At 45.1% G+C, this 13,294-nt stretch overlaps 1 protein-coding gene across 1 annotated transcript; it reads left to right on the forward strand.

The window, feature by feature from the left end:
• Nucleotides 1-6,860: 6,860 nt before the first annotated feature.
• LOC311396384 (protein FAM83G-like) lies at nucleotides 6,861-12,440 on the forward strand (the record flags this gene model as incomplete). Its single annotated transcript, XM_084488787.1, has 5 exons — nucleotides 6,861-7,331; nucleotides 7,984-8,151; nucleotides 10,918-11,042; nucleotides 11,355-11,974; nucleotides 12,436-12,440. 5 exons carry the CDS (start codon nucleotides 6,861-6,863, stop codon nucleotides 12,438-12,440), a joined length of 1,389 nt encoding a protein of 462 aa, XP_084344913.1.
• Nucleotides 12,441-13,294: the final 854 nt, after the last annotated feature.

The raw sequence follows: 13,294 nt of genomic DNA on the forward strand, positions 1-13,294 counted from the left end.
TAAACTGGGTGTTATTCAATATTACTCTGTTCAACATTAAAAGGTACTACAGACAGAACTTTTCCTAACACAACTAATACCAGATCCCGCAGTCCTGCCAGCTATAGGGCCAGAAACCAAAAACTGGACAGAGTCATGCCTTGTTTCCTGTTTCGTTACGGAGATATTCTACCGAAGAGAAACCCACCAAAGCTTTCAGAAGAGGATTTTAACAGCCAGTCTGCGATGAGTTGATTTGAAAGCTTTACAGCAACTTCTTCTAAGAACACCGGAATTCTGAACAGGACGTTCCAGCTTGCCCTCCCAACGGGATAAGTATGAAACGCCCAGTTCACAGAGATTTGAGCTGTCAGATTTTAAATGTTCCCCAAGCTTTTTCCAAACCTGCCTTTTGCGAATGCACAATATCATTTCTGTTACTTTTGATGATTCAGAACAAACACTCTGTCTGTGGTACCTTTAAAAACTTAACTCGGAATTACTCCACGTGTTTGTAAACGATTGAAATAAAGATCCAATATATTTCCATCCTTATATTTGTATAATTTGTACAGTTGTGTTTTGGCTTGTTTGAGTCAGGGATAGATTTCCTATTGAGAAAAGATCGGTAGATAATGCCTGTTGTGACTGCTCGTATAGAACCCAATCTAAAATCTTTACAACTTTTTTGTCTCAATTCTGCTTTTCTGCTAGAACGAGGATTTACTCGCCCTTTGAAGTAAAAGCTATAAAAATAACTGAATGTCAGATATGATTATTTTAGTCATAAGCAGCTATTTAAAATATATATTCATCATGCAAATATAATTCCATGTTGCAATAAGAAATAATTCCATGTTGTATAGTTGAAGGGATCACACATAATTGATCAAAAAAGAACATATCATTAAAATATGACATTAATTTGTATCCTGGAAATAAATTACGATCATGCATAAAAACAAAATCTTCTGAGTCGCTGGGTGTGTGTGTGTGTGTGTGTTTGTGTACGTGTGTCAGTGTGTGCGTGCATGTGTGTGCGTTTGTGAAATACAGGTTGTGTCCCACATTTCCCTGGGGCAGATCATGTTCTACTTATTTTCTTATCTTTAAACAAACTGTTTTGCCATCCCTGATCTCTACTGGGACCGGCCACTAAGACTTCATGGTGATAGTTAACAAGTCAACAAACCGCCGGCGCTATGCAGAGAACACAGAGATGACGAGACAAGATGGGAGGCCAAAGGTGTCCTAAATATAGCATGGATGTGTGTGTGTGTGTGTGTGTGTGTGTGTGTGTGTGTGTGTGTGTGTGTGTGTGTGTGTGCGTGCGTGCGTGCGTGCATGCGTGTGTGTGTGTGTGTGTGTGTGTGTGTGTGTGTGTGTGTGTGTATGACTGTCAGTAATACTGGCATATTTGCATAATCATCACACACACTGTGAGATTGTAATCCGTAACCACCCACACAGTAAATGGTGAAAAAAACAGCAACTGCCTCAGTCTTTATATTGTTATGGAAAATGTTCCATTCAGGGCTGCATCTTATAGGGATGAGACTAGGGATAGAAGGAAGAGGAAACAATACATTGAAAGAGAACAAGGAGGGGAAAAGCACTGGTGGAGCAAGAGACAGAAAAGACAAGCTAGACAGAGACAGAGACAGAGACAGTGACAGAAGAGGGAGGGGAAGCTCAGTAAAACAGTAGAACCAGTTCAGGTCGCCTGTAAAATCTCTGCAACTGCTTTCAGTTACAAATAATTATATGCATTTAAAAGTGATGTGGCAGCAAGTCATTGAGATATAAGTAAGGTTGGACAAACTATTCAACTATCATGCCAGTAAACCATGAGTCAGCACTAGAAATCATCCACTAAAACTTTGTGATTATTTGGACTGGCCGACTTTCCCTCAAAGCTATAGAGGCTGTGAGTTTAACCTTTTCATAGTGTATGTCAAATAACTGCTGTCAACGCCGTGTGAAACATGCCCTACCTGCCTGGCAGCAAACACGCTGGGGGGGAAACACCTAATGAGCTATACATCCACTGTTGGAGTTCACCCTCAGACAGCCTTTGTATACTGCCCCCAAGGCGGGAACACACACACGCCACACACACACACACACACACACACACACACACACACACCTTAAAGGTCACACTCCCAGAGAAACCGCTTAGTACTTGTTCCTTTTGAAATACGATAGGTCACTCGGAGTTGCATATGCATGCTGAACGTGAAAATGTCCTTCTACCTCGATTGCCTGCATTAGCAAATGAAAGAAAATTGACGTATAAACGATCGGATCAGAAAAGCCTCACCAACTGACGTTGAAGTTGGTGAACAGTTGGAGTATTCATGGCTTCGCCCACCTTGGCCTTGCGACGGCCCACGGGAAGACAGCATTGAATTCGTGCCTGTGCTATTTGTGGTTATAACAAATCAACGTTGCATCTCTTGGCCAAGGAAAGGAGAAAGGAGAGTTGAGGAAGAAATGGTTGGATCGGATATTACCACTACTTCAACATTTACACGGCTCGGGCGCAGCGGCCCGGGCGCAGAGGCCCGTGCACAGACCCGCGGTCACGGTCCCCCGGCCACCGTGCACCGCCGGTGTCCGGGTGCTCGGCTGGTGCATGGCGACCGCGGGGGACCGGTGCACGGTCCCCTGGACACGGTGCCCCGAGGCAGCTCTTCTTTCTGTATTCAATCAACCAGAAACCCCCAAGGAGCCCAGTGGTTCTCCCTCTCTCTCGTTCCCCCTCTCTCTGTCTCTCTCTCGCTCTCCCTCTCTCTGTGTGCCTCTGTGACGGACAGTGCTGTTAGCCAATCAGAGGCGTGTCAAGAGTAAGAGCCAAAATCTGGTCGTCCATCCCCGCCCACCTCCTCCACCACACTAGAACAGTGTGAAACAGGAGCACCAGAGCTTTTTTTTTTCACCAAAACCGACTCACAGGGCATTCATTGCTCCTATTGACCAATGCTAAACTAATGAAAAAACGGTGCAATGACACCTTTAAGGCAGGAACACACACACAGTGGCGGTTTTAGGCACGGGCGAAGCGGGCAGCCGCAGGGGCGGCACGAGCACACAAGAAAAAAAAAAAAATTGCGCCGCAAAGCGGTTTTCTATTATCGATCATATCACTGTGTGGGGAATTGGCATCCCCATTGGCGCCCCCTCCGGCTGCGGGCGCCCCTGCTTGCTGAGAAGGTGCCGTGCACAGAAGAGTCAACAACTCCTGCTGGCCGGAGAAACATCTCGCTGCAGCCTGCGGGAAGGCGGGGCGTGACATCACGCCCTGCCCACATCACGGGCGAGTGCATTCTGGGATTGCGTAGCCCATATAAAACCAACAGAAGAAGAAAAATACGTCTTTCTTGAAAATACTTGAACTAAATAAGTCCTCTTGAACGTCCTCTTGAACTAGCAGCTAACCCCTAACCCTAACCCTAACCCTAACCCTAACTAGCAGCTAACCCTGACCCTAACCCTAGCAGCTAACCCTAACCCTAACCCTAACTAGCAGCTAACCCTAACCCTAACCCTAACCCAAACCTGACTTAGATTAGCTAGGTCTTAACATAAAATATTTCACTACTGCACAACGAATGATTTGAGGAGTTCCCAGAATGCACTCGCCCGTGACGTGGGCAGGGCGTGATGTCACGCCCCGCCTTCCCACAGGTCGCAGCGAGACGTACTTGGCCGGCCGGCTTTTTGACATTTCCACGGCAGGTTGTATCACAAAGACCATTTCATTGGACAGAGTCCAAGTAGCGGCACACTAGTGTATTTGCATAACTGCGATCTGATTGGCCGACGGACCCGTCGCTTCCTGAAAAGTTTAACCTTTCTCAACTTTTGCCGCAGGCCACGGAGCCGACTTGACAGACGGACCCACAATGCATTTCGAGGGAGCCCCATGCAAAATCAATGAGATGCGTTCGTTGATGGAGGTTGACGAGGTGTCCAATTATCAGTGAGGAATAGACGACGTGGAGGCGAGAACTGTCACTAAGTAAATTTCCTATACATAGTAAAGAAATTTCCGCCATAAATTAATTCAGAAAAGGCGGAAATTGTTGAATAAAAATTCACCAGAATCAGAGATGTATAAAGTAGGCTAATAGAGACCCAGACTTAAGTAAAAGTACAAGTACTGTATCAAAAAAGTGACTTGAGTAGAAGTAGAAGTGTTCTTTAAACACCCCACTTAAGTGCAAGTACTAAAGTATTGTGTAATGTTTTGTACTTAAGCATTGCAAGTAGTTTATTTAAAAATGTACTACTCAAGTACTGAAAGTAAAAGTAAAAGTATTGTGTTATGTTTATATTAAAGAAAGCAGTCAAAAGTTTGAATATCATATTGTTTATATTATCTCAAATATTTAAACTGAAGGACACACAATTCCTTTGGCTGTAGCAGCAGTACAAGGACAGGAATACATACAGAGCTGTCTTAAAGCTGTCAAAGGCCATATACAAGTGTTTATGTAAAAAAAAAAAACGAAAACAACTCAAAGGCCAGAGGGGTATTCCAAGAAAACGGCTAAGTGACAAACATAGGTAAGTTAAAGGACAATTCCGGTATTTTGAACATTGAGCCCCCTTTCTGGTTTGTAGGTTGAAATAGAGTGGTTTACACCAACATTTTGACTATTGGTCCTGTCTCGGGTATTTGGCTCATTTAGAATCACCCCTGCCTGCTTCAGAATGGCTGGCGACGTGTCCTTAAAGTTAAAACAACCCTAAACGTTAGTTTTCAGAAATGTGCAACTCACCGAGTGGTTAGTGGTGTTTGTTGATGTTCCAAATCAAGTATCGTAGCGAAATACAGTTTCTGTCGTGTTTGCTATTTTATCGCATTTTGTAAATCCCATTGATTTCTGTTGGAAGACTCATTGCTCGTTGGCCGGAAATGGAAAGGGGGGCTGTTTACGTTTGGTTGTAGTCTTTTCGTTCAGTTCTAACCCTACTGTTGAGACGGAGAACCAAACAAAAAGACTACAACCAAATGTAAACAGCCCCCCTTTCCGTTTCCGGCCAACGAGCAATGAGTCTTCCAACAGAAATCAATGGGATAACATTTTTGTAATTGTAACGAGTAACGATTCAGCACATGAAAAATGTATTGGAGTAAAAGTATTAAACTCATCAAAAATATGTAGTGAAGTAAAAGTGGAAGTAGGAGAAAAAAATAATACTCCAGTAAAGTACAGATACAGCATTTTAGTACTTAAGTACAGTAGTGAAGTATAGTTCTACTTCGTTACTATACATCTCTGACCAGAATGCAGGAAATGAAGTGTTTGACGCTCAAAATTCTCTGAAGCACTGTGCCTCACAACAATGCCTCAACAAAGGCTTAACAGCATATTTGAAGCTTAATGCAATCAACCACACAGCAGGGCTGTCATGTTATCTGATAGTTTGTTCCTCTTGCTTTGCTATGCGAAAACAAGATGTCAAAGCTGCGATCACAATCTACTGCTAACACCAGTTAAACTACTACATGGACACATTGTCCCAGAGCTGCAGCTAAATTTAGGACATGGATGGATCTCAAGACCATAAAGAAGCCCTGAGGACCACACACACACGCACACACACACACACACGCACACACGCACGCACGCACGCACGCACGCACGCACGCACGCACACACACACACACACACACACACACACACACACACACACACACACACACACACACACACACACACACACACACACACACACACACACACACACATTGATGGTACCCATTTCAAGTAGTTTTCACTCCAAGGAAAGAAATAAATTAGCCTAAAAGCCTTGGCGTTATAGGAGCAATGAGCTCCAAAGTACTTCAGAAATACTTTATTGACCCCAGGGGTGAATTTGGATCACATTAGAGTCGCTCCCATTCTAGAATAATAATTCTAGAATAAAAAATATAGCAAAGAAGAATTATAAGACAATAGAAAATATAAATAATTTTCAAATCTGTGTATGATACTACCATAACAAAATAATAACATAAAAATAAAAAATAAAATAAAAATCCTACAATATATAAAAACAGTGTTAAAGTTTACATTTTTGTCCCATTATTTTGTAACCCTTGGTTTTGCCTGGGCATTAAACAAATATATTAAAAAAGAAAAAGATGAGATGAAAATATCCAGGGACACCCTGAACCATGCAGCCTTGATCCTATAAGCCATGCATTGTTAAGCATTTACCATCCACAACATAGAAACTATTACTACCCTACAAAGCAGCAGCCAAGTCCATTGTCTCATTACACCAGCGCCGATGTCTCACCTGAGTGAAACCTCGCTACTCGGCCTATAATTATTTTCGTCTTCTCATAAAGATCATGTCACATTCCTTCGGAAGTTGACGGAATGCGAAACGGTACAGTGTCGTCTAAGAGCAGGAGCCTTCTGTTGCGATATATAGTTATGCTGCCACGAACACACATTGGAGCAGTTGATCTCTACCCTTTGACACAGCGACGATACAGGCTAGGCCCCGCGGCCGCTTGTGTAGTCGTGATAGACTGGTCACGTGACACAGACTCCACGGCGTGGGCGCGCCGGGTAGCACCTGTGCAGCAGACAGTGGGAGTGCGCAGAGGCTGAGCACAGAGCAAACCTAACGAGGGCCAAATCAAGACGTTGAATCATTCATAGTTGAATGTCGCGATGACGTAACTCGTGGTCCTCCGAAACTTTTCCAAAACTTTATGCCGCGCTCAAGGATTATAACATGGACTCTTTTACGTGTTTAAGTGTTCTTTCTTGTTAACCGGTGTGGATTCTATTTTTTTTATTATTTATATTTATTATAATTTCTAGTTGACCCACTGTTCAACCGGGGGTTGAATCATGGCGCTGTCCCAGTTACAGTGTCTGGACGAGAACCATGTGAACCTGCGGACGCACGAGAACAAGCCCGAGTTTTTATACTGCGAGAAACAGAGGCTCGCGCTGGAGGTGCTGCTGCGGGACGGGTGCGAGGCCTTCCACGCGTTCCTCAAGGCTCGCGAGCTGCGGGGCTTCCTCTCGGACTCCGAGCTGGATGTTCTCACCCGGCTGGTGGTGCCCTACGACCCGGGCTCCGATGTCCTACATGCGAGCCCCTTGGAAGACAGCGGCGGAGATGACGACGGAGTCCCGCTGTCTCTGCACTATTGGCCGGATCTGTCCGACACGTCGGTGCCCGAGCTGGACCTGGGCTGGCCGGACAGCGCGTCATACCGGGGGGTGACCCGCACCTACGTGTACACGCAGCCACCGCAGGAAGACCAAGCGCACATCAAAGAGATTATTCGGAAAGCTATTGCGCAGGCTCAAAAGGTACATAAACCCCACCGAGGGACAACGTGACTACTACTCCTTCAGAACTCCTTAATATCCTAGGATACGACTATACAGAACTAGGCAGATAAAACCGTTTTCATAGCTAAACCACTGATGTGCATTGTTGATGTGTTATTGAGCGGTCATGGTGGTTCTGGAGGAACTGACTTAACGCCAAACTGAGTGAGACAGCGAAGAGGCAAAGGGCGATCTATCAGTGAGGGTGCGCGGGACTTCGTTGGCCTTTCGTGTGTGTGTGTGTGTGTGTGTGTGTGTAGGTGCTTCTATAGGCAGTCTGCAGTCTGGTGACTTTATGTCCTCAACTTTCACTTTCAATGTGATGATAAACACGCGGCACTCCTCATGAACCTCTACTGCGTTATCATTGCCAGGGTTGCATGTTGTTTATGTATAGTACCTGGTGTTTTTGTCTCCTATATCAATACTGAAGCCTCACAGCCAGAGTGGACTGATCAGACAGTCGGATTGAGCAGTTCACAGTTCACGACTCTATTGTATCTAAATAGTGCACTAAATAAACCACAAGTGGACCGATTCCACCAAAGCTGTGTTCCGTATGCATTAACACACATGTACATCCCGCATGAACACTCACTTTGCCCCCCCTCCCCTTGCATGTATCTCCAAGGTGATCGCCGTAGTGATGGACCTTTTTACAGATGTCGACATCTTCCGGGACCTGTTGGAGGCGGGCTATAAGCGGAAGGTCTCGGTCTACATCCTGTTGGAGCCCTCTAACCTACCTCACTTCCTGTCCATGTGCGACCGGGCCAACATGCACCCCGGACAACTCAAGGTGAGGAGCCACACACAGTCACATGACGCGCACGGTAACTCCTGGAGATTAAAAAAATAGATACAATCAGATGCTACTAAACAGGGTTAATGAGGTTGTGGACGCATGTGTCCCCACATGTTCTCATCCACATGTGGGTGCGTTCTGACAGCAGGCTGTCCCTGCCAACTGGCACCAAGCAAGGCATCATTACTGTTCATCACTGTTACACAATGCATTCAGGGAAGATGCTTACTTTGACGCTTCGAATGGAGAAGCCACCTTTGGAATGAGAAAAAAAAAAAACGTTTTTGGTTTATTATTTGGTGCTGGATGAGGTGTCATGGTATCACACATTTGGGTGTATTGATGGGCACTATAAACTAAATACAATTAATGTTATGATTTATGAAGAGCTTTCGTTAGTTTTCGTTAGTAGATTATGTCGCACTTCACAGTGAAAACACAGTGTTCATGTTATCCAGCAGCACTTAGGCATAGTGCTGGGTTGTTGAGGCAGTATCAACCACAGAGAAATTACGTAATTTCAACGCTTCGACCAATTGAAGTGAATTGGTTTCCTTTCAAAGCAGTTCAATAAGGATTATGTCAGTCAGGGCCATCGGTAGCTATTAAAACACACTGATAACATGCTATAATATACTCCACATGTGCGTGCGTGCGTGCGTGCATGCATGCGTGCGTGAGTGTGTGTGTGTGTGTGTGTGTGTGTGTGTGTGTGTGTGTGTGTGTGTGTGTGTGTGTGTGTGTGTGTGTGTGTGTGTGTGTGTGTGTGTGTGTGTGTGTGCACGTGTAGCGATGCCCACGCATGCTTTGACACGTACAGATATGTAGTAAAATGTGTCTCAGTAAGAAATACACACATGCACCAACTCACAGCAAGATGCTGAGATAGACATTCCAGTTAGACACACTGATAACACACTGATAACACATTGCTCACACACACACACACACACACAAGTCCGTTGAATGCTCCTTATTTCCATCAACAGCAAAAATAAAGTGAGTCATTTGTTTCTGGATCCAATTAGGATCAATGGAATGTTTTGAAAGGTGTAACTGCTAAACTAAAAAACTTTTGAAGATGAATTTGAAGATGAACTACGGCCTAAAACACTTGACATGGTAATGATATGTCTAAAGGTTGAGTACAAAGCATCACATGTCTTGATTTATCACTTTGTGCGGTATTTCACTTTGCCGCGGCCACATTTTTTTCTGTAGAGGCTGCTGCGTCACACAGAGACATGACTGCAATAGTAACAATGCGGAGAGTATGTGTTCAAAACCCCGTAGCAACAACCACGGCTAAGCTAATGTTAGCTGCAGCGTCTCAAACTACATTTGAGATGAGGCTCAGACTTCACTAATAAACGAATGGTTGTGCACAAAACTTTTTTGTTACTTTTTGTTGAAAGATCTACTTCAATGTTTGCAAACACATGCAAACATAATTCAGTAACAGTTGTTTCCATGAGCTGTCCACGAGGGCTGCCCTTTTTATTACATGTAGTTTGACCTGTTTTTAATCCATGCCTTACAAACTGGTGTTCTTTTTGTTATTGGATCCCACCCTGCTGTCAGTCCAAAGCCATCTCCGTTCTCTCTGAGGCCGATTAGAATGAACAGGCTTTTCCAGTGGTCGGTTCTCATGCTGTTGTGGATTGTGGCAACTAAAATTAAAACATTAGGCATGTGCCAACATTAAGCTTTTGCCAGGAAAGCTATAGGTAGCTAGCGTGAAATAGTTGGAGGGTCAGGCTGTGGAGCTGTAGACAGAATTGTCTCTGTATTTCTGTAGAGACAATGTTTCTCCCATAACATTAACCTGAATTAAAGCTGTATCCAATATAATTGACTTCCCTGGGTGGCTCCCTGTTCTACCAAATATGCATTCCAACTGTAACGAGACCAACAGTCACCCTTGCTGCACTAGATATCCATAGAGCAGTGCCAGGGAGGGAGATTTTCAGGGGATAAGAAATAGAGGCAACAGAAGAAAGTGGTTTGAGGAGCCTCCACCCAATGGCAACGCCCCAAAGCACCCATTCCACTTTGACACAGAAAAATCCTCTTCCTTGTCTAGTAAGTAAATAACCTACGAATAGTTAAGAGATATTTTTAGAGCCAGTTTCTATCTGCCAGCTGAAAGAAATACTATTCAACTTGATAAATGTGTTAGGTTGGCTGCCCAGCAGATTTGGTTCTTACTGTAAAGGCCCCTGGTTACTTATTGTATGCTTTATGGTTGAATGGTTGACAACAACCATATTATCATAATATTTTGGCCATACAAAAGAAAGTATAGGCGTGGCAGATAAGGAAAGGAAGAAAGTGCAGGCAGATAACGAAAGCAAGAAAGTGAAGGCAGATAAGTGAAGCAACAGAGCCAGGGGATGCCAGCATGTTACTTGTGTTATCTGAAAGGCCATGGGGAATTGGTGACTTAAGCAAGCTAAAAATTAATTGAGTCCACCGTTAGTACCATTGTTACCGTTCCCTCTGTGCGACTTCACACCAGTTCATCTATCAAAGTCTGTGACTAAAAAAGACTGTGTCAGTTTTACTCCATTTTATTTCCATGCACTATTATATTTGCTTTTCCAGCACACCAATCAACACTGTTTGACCTGACCCTCAGATGAACCAATATGAACTTCTCCTGTACTACCCCACAAATCCTCTAAGCTCCACATGTGTGACTTTCTGTGTGTGTGTGTGTGTGTGTGTGTGTGTGTGTGTGTGTGTGTGTGTGTGTTACAGAACCTGCGTGTGCGCTGTGCAGGGGGAGGAGAGTTCTTAACACGCTCATGCACTCGTCTCCGCGGCAGGCTGGGACATCGCTTCATGTTTATTGACGGTGACAAGGCTCTGTCTGGATCCTACCGGTCAGTGTGTTTGTGTGTGTGTGAGTGTGAGTCAGAAATTAACAAAAAAATACTAATATCCAACAAGGATGTATTATTCCTATATTATATAGGAATATAGTACACAGCTCCCCTTTATTAGAGGTTTGTAAATCATAGCCCTTACACCAATCAAAAGATCCCTAAATCCAACGGCCAATCAAAGATTTAATTTAATTTCTGACACTTGTGTACAGATATATGTCTAGAATTAATTTACATTACTGTTGCTTCCTTGTCAATGTTCATTAATGTGTGTGTGTCTGAAAACATTAATCTAAACATGTTTCATAGGTATACTTGGATGTCATCAAGGCTGGACAGACACCTCATTACCGTGGTAACTGGCCAGGCAGTCGACGCTTTTGACCGCCTGTTCCGTGAACTCTACGGCACCTCTAGCACCGTTGACCTCAAGCAGGTTGCCATGGAGCCGGAGCCTGAGCCCGAACTCCTCCCTCAGCCCGTCGCGGTGGTCCTTTCCGCTGAAGTGACTAGGAAACGGCACAACCCTATGTACGCCCTGCTCGGAATGAGTATGAACAACGCCAATCCTGCCTCCGCTTCAGGCCCCAACAGCCCTCTAGACTCCAACTCCCAGGATAAAGCAGGAATGGGGACGAAGAAAGCCAAAAGAAAGATGGCTGCAAAGGCAGCTCAGGTGGAAGCTCCTCCCCTCCATCCGGGACTGATGGATATGGAGAAAGCCTACATGATCCCATATCTGCCTACTTGGCCGGAGCCCGACCCAGCCAGTGATGTCATCGGGTTCATTAACGTTCGGGATCACAGTCGGCAAACCCAGGTGCACATGCAGCGCTCTGAGAGGTTTGAGACCAGCCAGGCTATTAGATTCAGCAGTCCGTTCAGCATGCCCAAGGAGATCCTTCCAGAGGTGGCCCAACTCAGGCAACGTGACACTAATCTCCAGGACATTGGAGGGAAAAAAGCTTATCCCACACATGTGAGCGCCCAAGAAGTTGCAGTGGATAAAGCACAACCCATATCACCAAACACGAGACCATCTACCCGTGCCACCCAGCCGAGATGTGGCCGAGATGTGCACATGATTTTAAATAAATCAGTGCATATCCTTACCTCTGAAACAAAAATAAAGGCTGAAAAGCCACCTGTCAATACTGAATCTAAACCTTCTACAGACCCTGCATCCCGACAAATTGCCACACCTCACATCGATACACCTACATCTTTCAGCAACAAAGCCCCCATAATTAAAACTGGATTTGCAGTGCCTACCCACCCCGTACACAACTTAATAAAAGAGACCATAGACACGGAGAAAAAGATACACAATGAACATCTCTCCAATTTGGACCACACGCTAACCTCTAACCCTGCTTCCTCACACGTCCAGGCTAGCCCCATCGCAATATATCAGCAGAATGCGGCACCACCCGTACAGACACAAAACAGGATTGTACATAAAGTCTCATGCAAGCAGGATCTTGGTACAAAGCCACAAAGCCCCTCCAAAGAAGACTTTGCTCCCTCCATCCCGAGCCCCGCCCTTAGTGGCACCATCTCGGCTTCCCCGGCCTCCCCTGCCCACCCTGCTTTAGGAAGGTTTACTTCCCCTTCCGTCACTACCTCAGCCTCAGTTACCTCATCACCCTCCCGCACCATAACAACGTTTCCAGTAGTTCCGCCTGCATCCTCCAGTCTTTCTTCCCCTCTTCCACCTTTCTCTATCCCTTCATCCTCCTCCAATCCTTCAATAAATGTCCACTCCACCAACGCATCTCCTCTCCCTTGCTCTGGTCCATCCACCTCCCCTCTCACTCCACCGGTGCCCAAACCACGTACAGTCCACCTGCTGATGGACAGTGGGAGCAAATGCAATGTTTGGAACCAGTCACTGGACTCCGGAGTGGTCTTGGAGCATGGGAAACTGTCAGGCTCCGGGCCGGTGGTGGACGACTGCAAGCCCGTTTTCAAACAGCAGGAGGATGCTATTATGACAACAACAAGGAAACAGATAAGACCTAATACTGTGTTCAATTCAACAACAAAATATGCCGAATGGCAGGACAGAAAAGACATTAAAATCCATTTGCTGAATGATGTAAAAGATGGATTGTCTAGGAAATTCCCTGACCCCAAGGCAACTGACCAGAGGCCCGAATCAATACTGACTGTGAATACACTGCAGGCTAATGACAATCAATTTAAAGATACAAGGCCCAATGAGTCAGGGAACACAAACCAAGCAGGGT

The sequence above is a fragment of the Micromesistius poutassou genome, assembly GCF_964030765.1.
Source record: "Micromesistius poutassou genome assembly, chromosome: 1".
NCBI classification, from domain to species: Eukaryota; Metazoa; Chordata; class Actinopteri; order Gadiformes; family Gadidae; genus Micromesistius; species Micromesistius poutassou.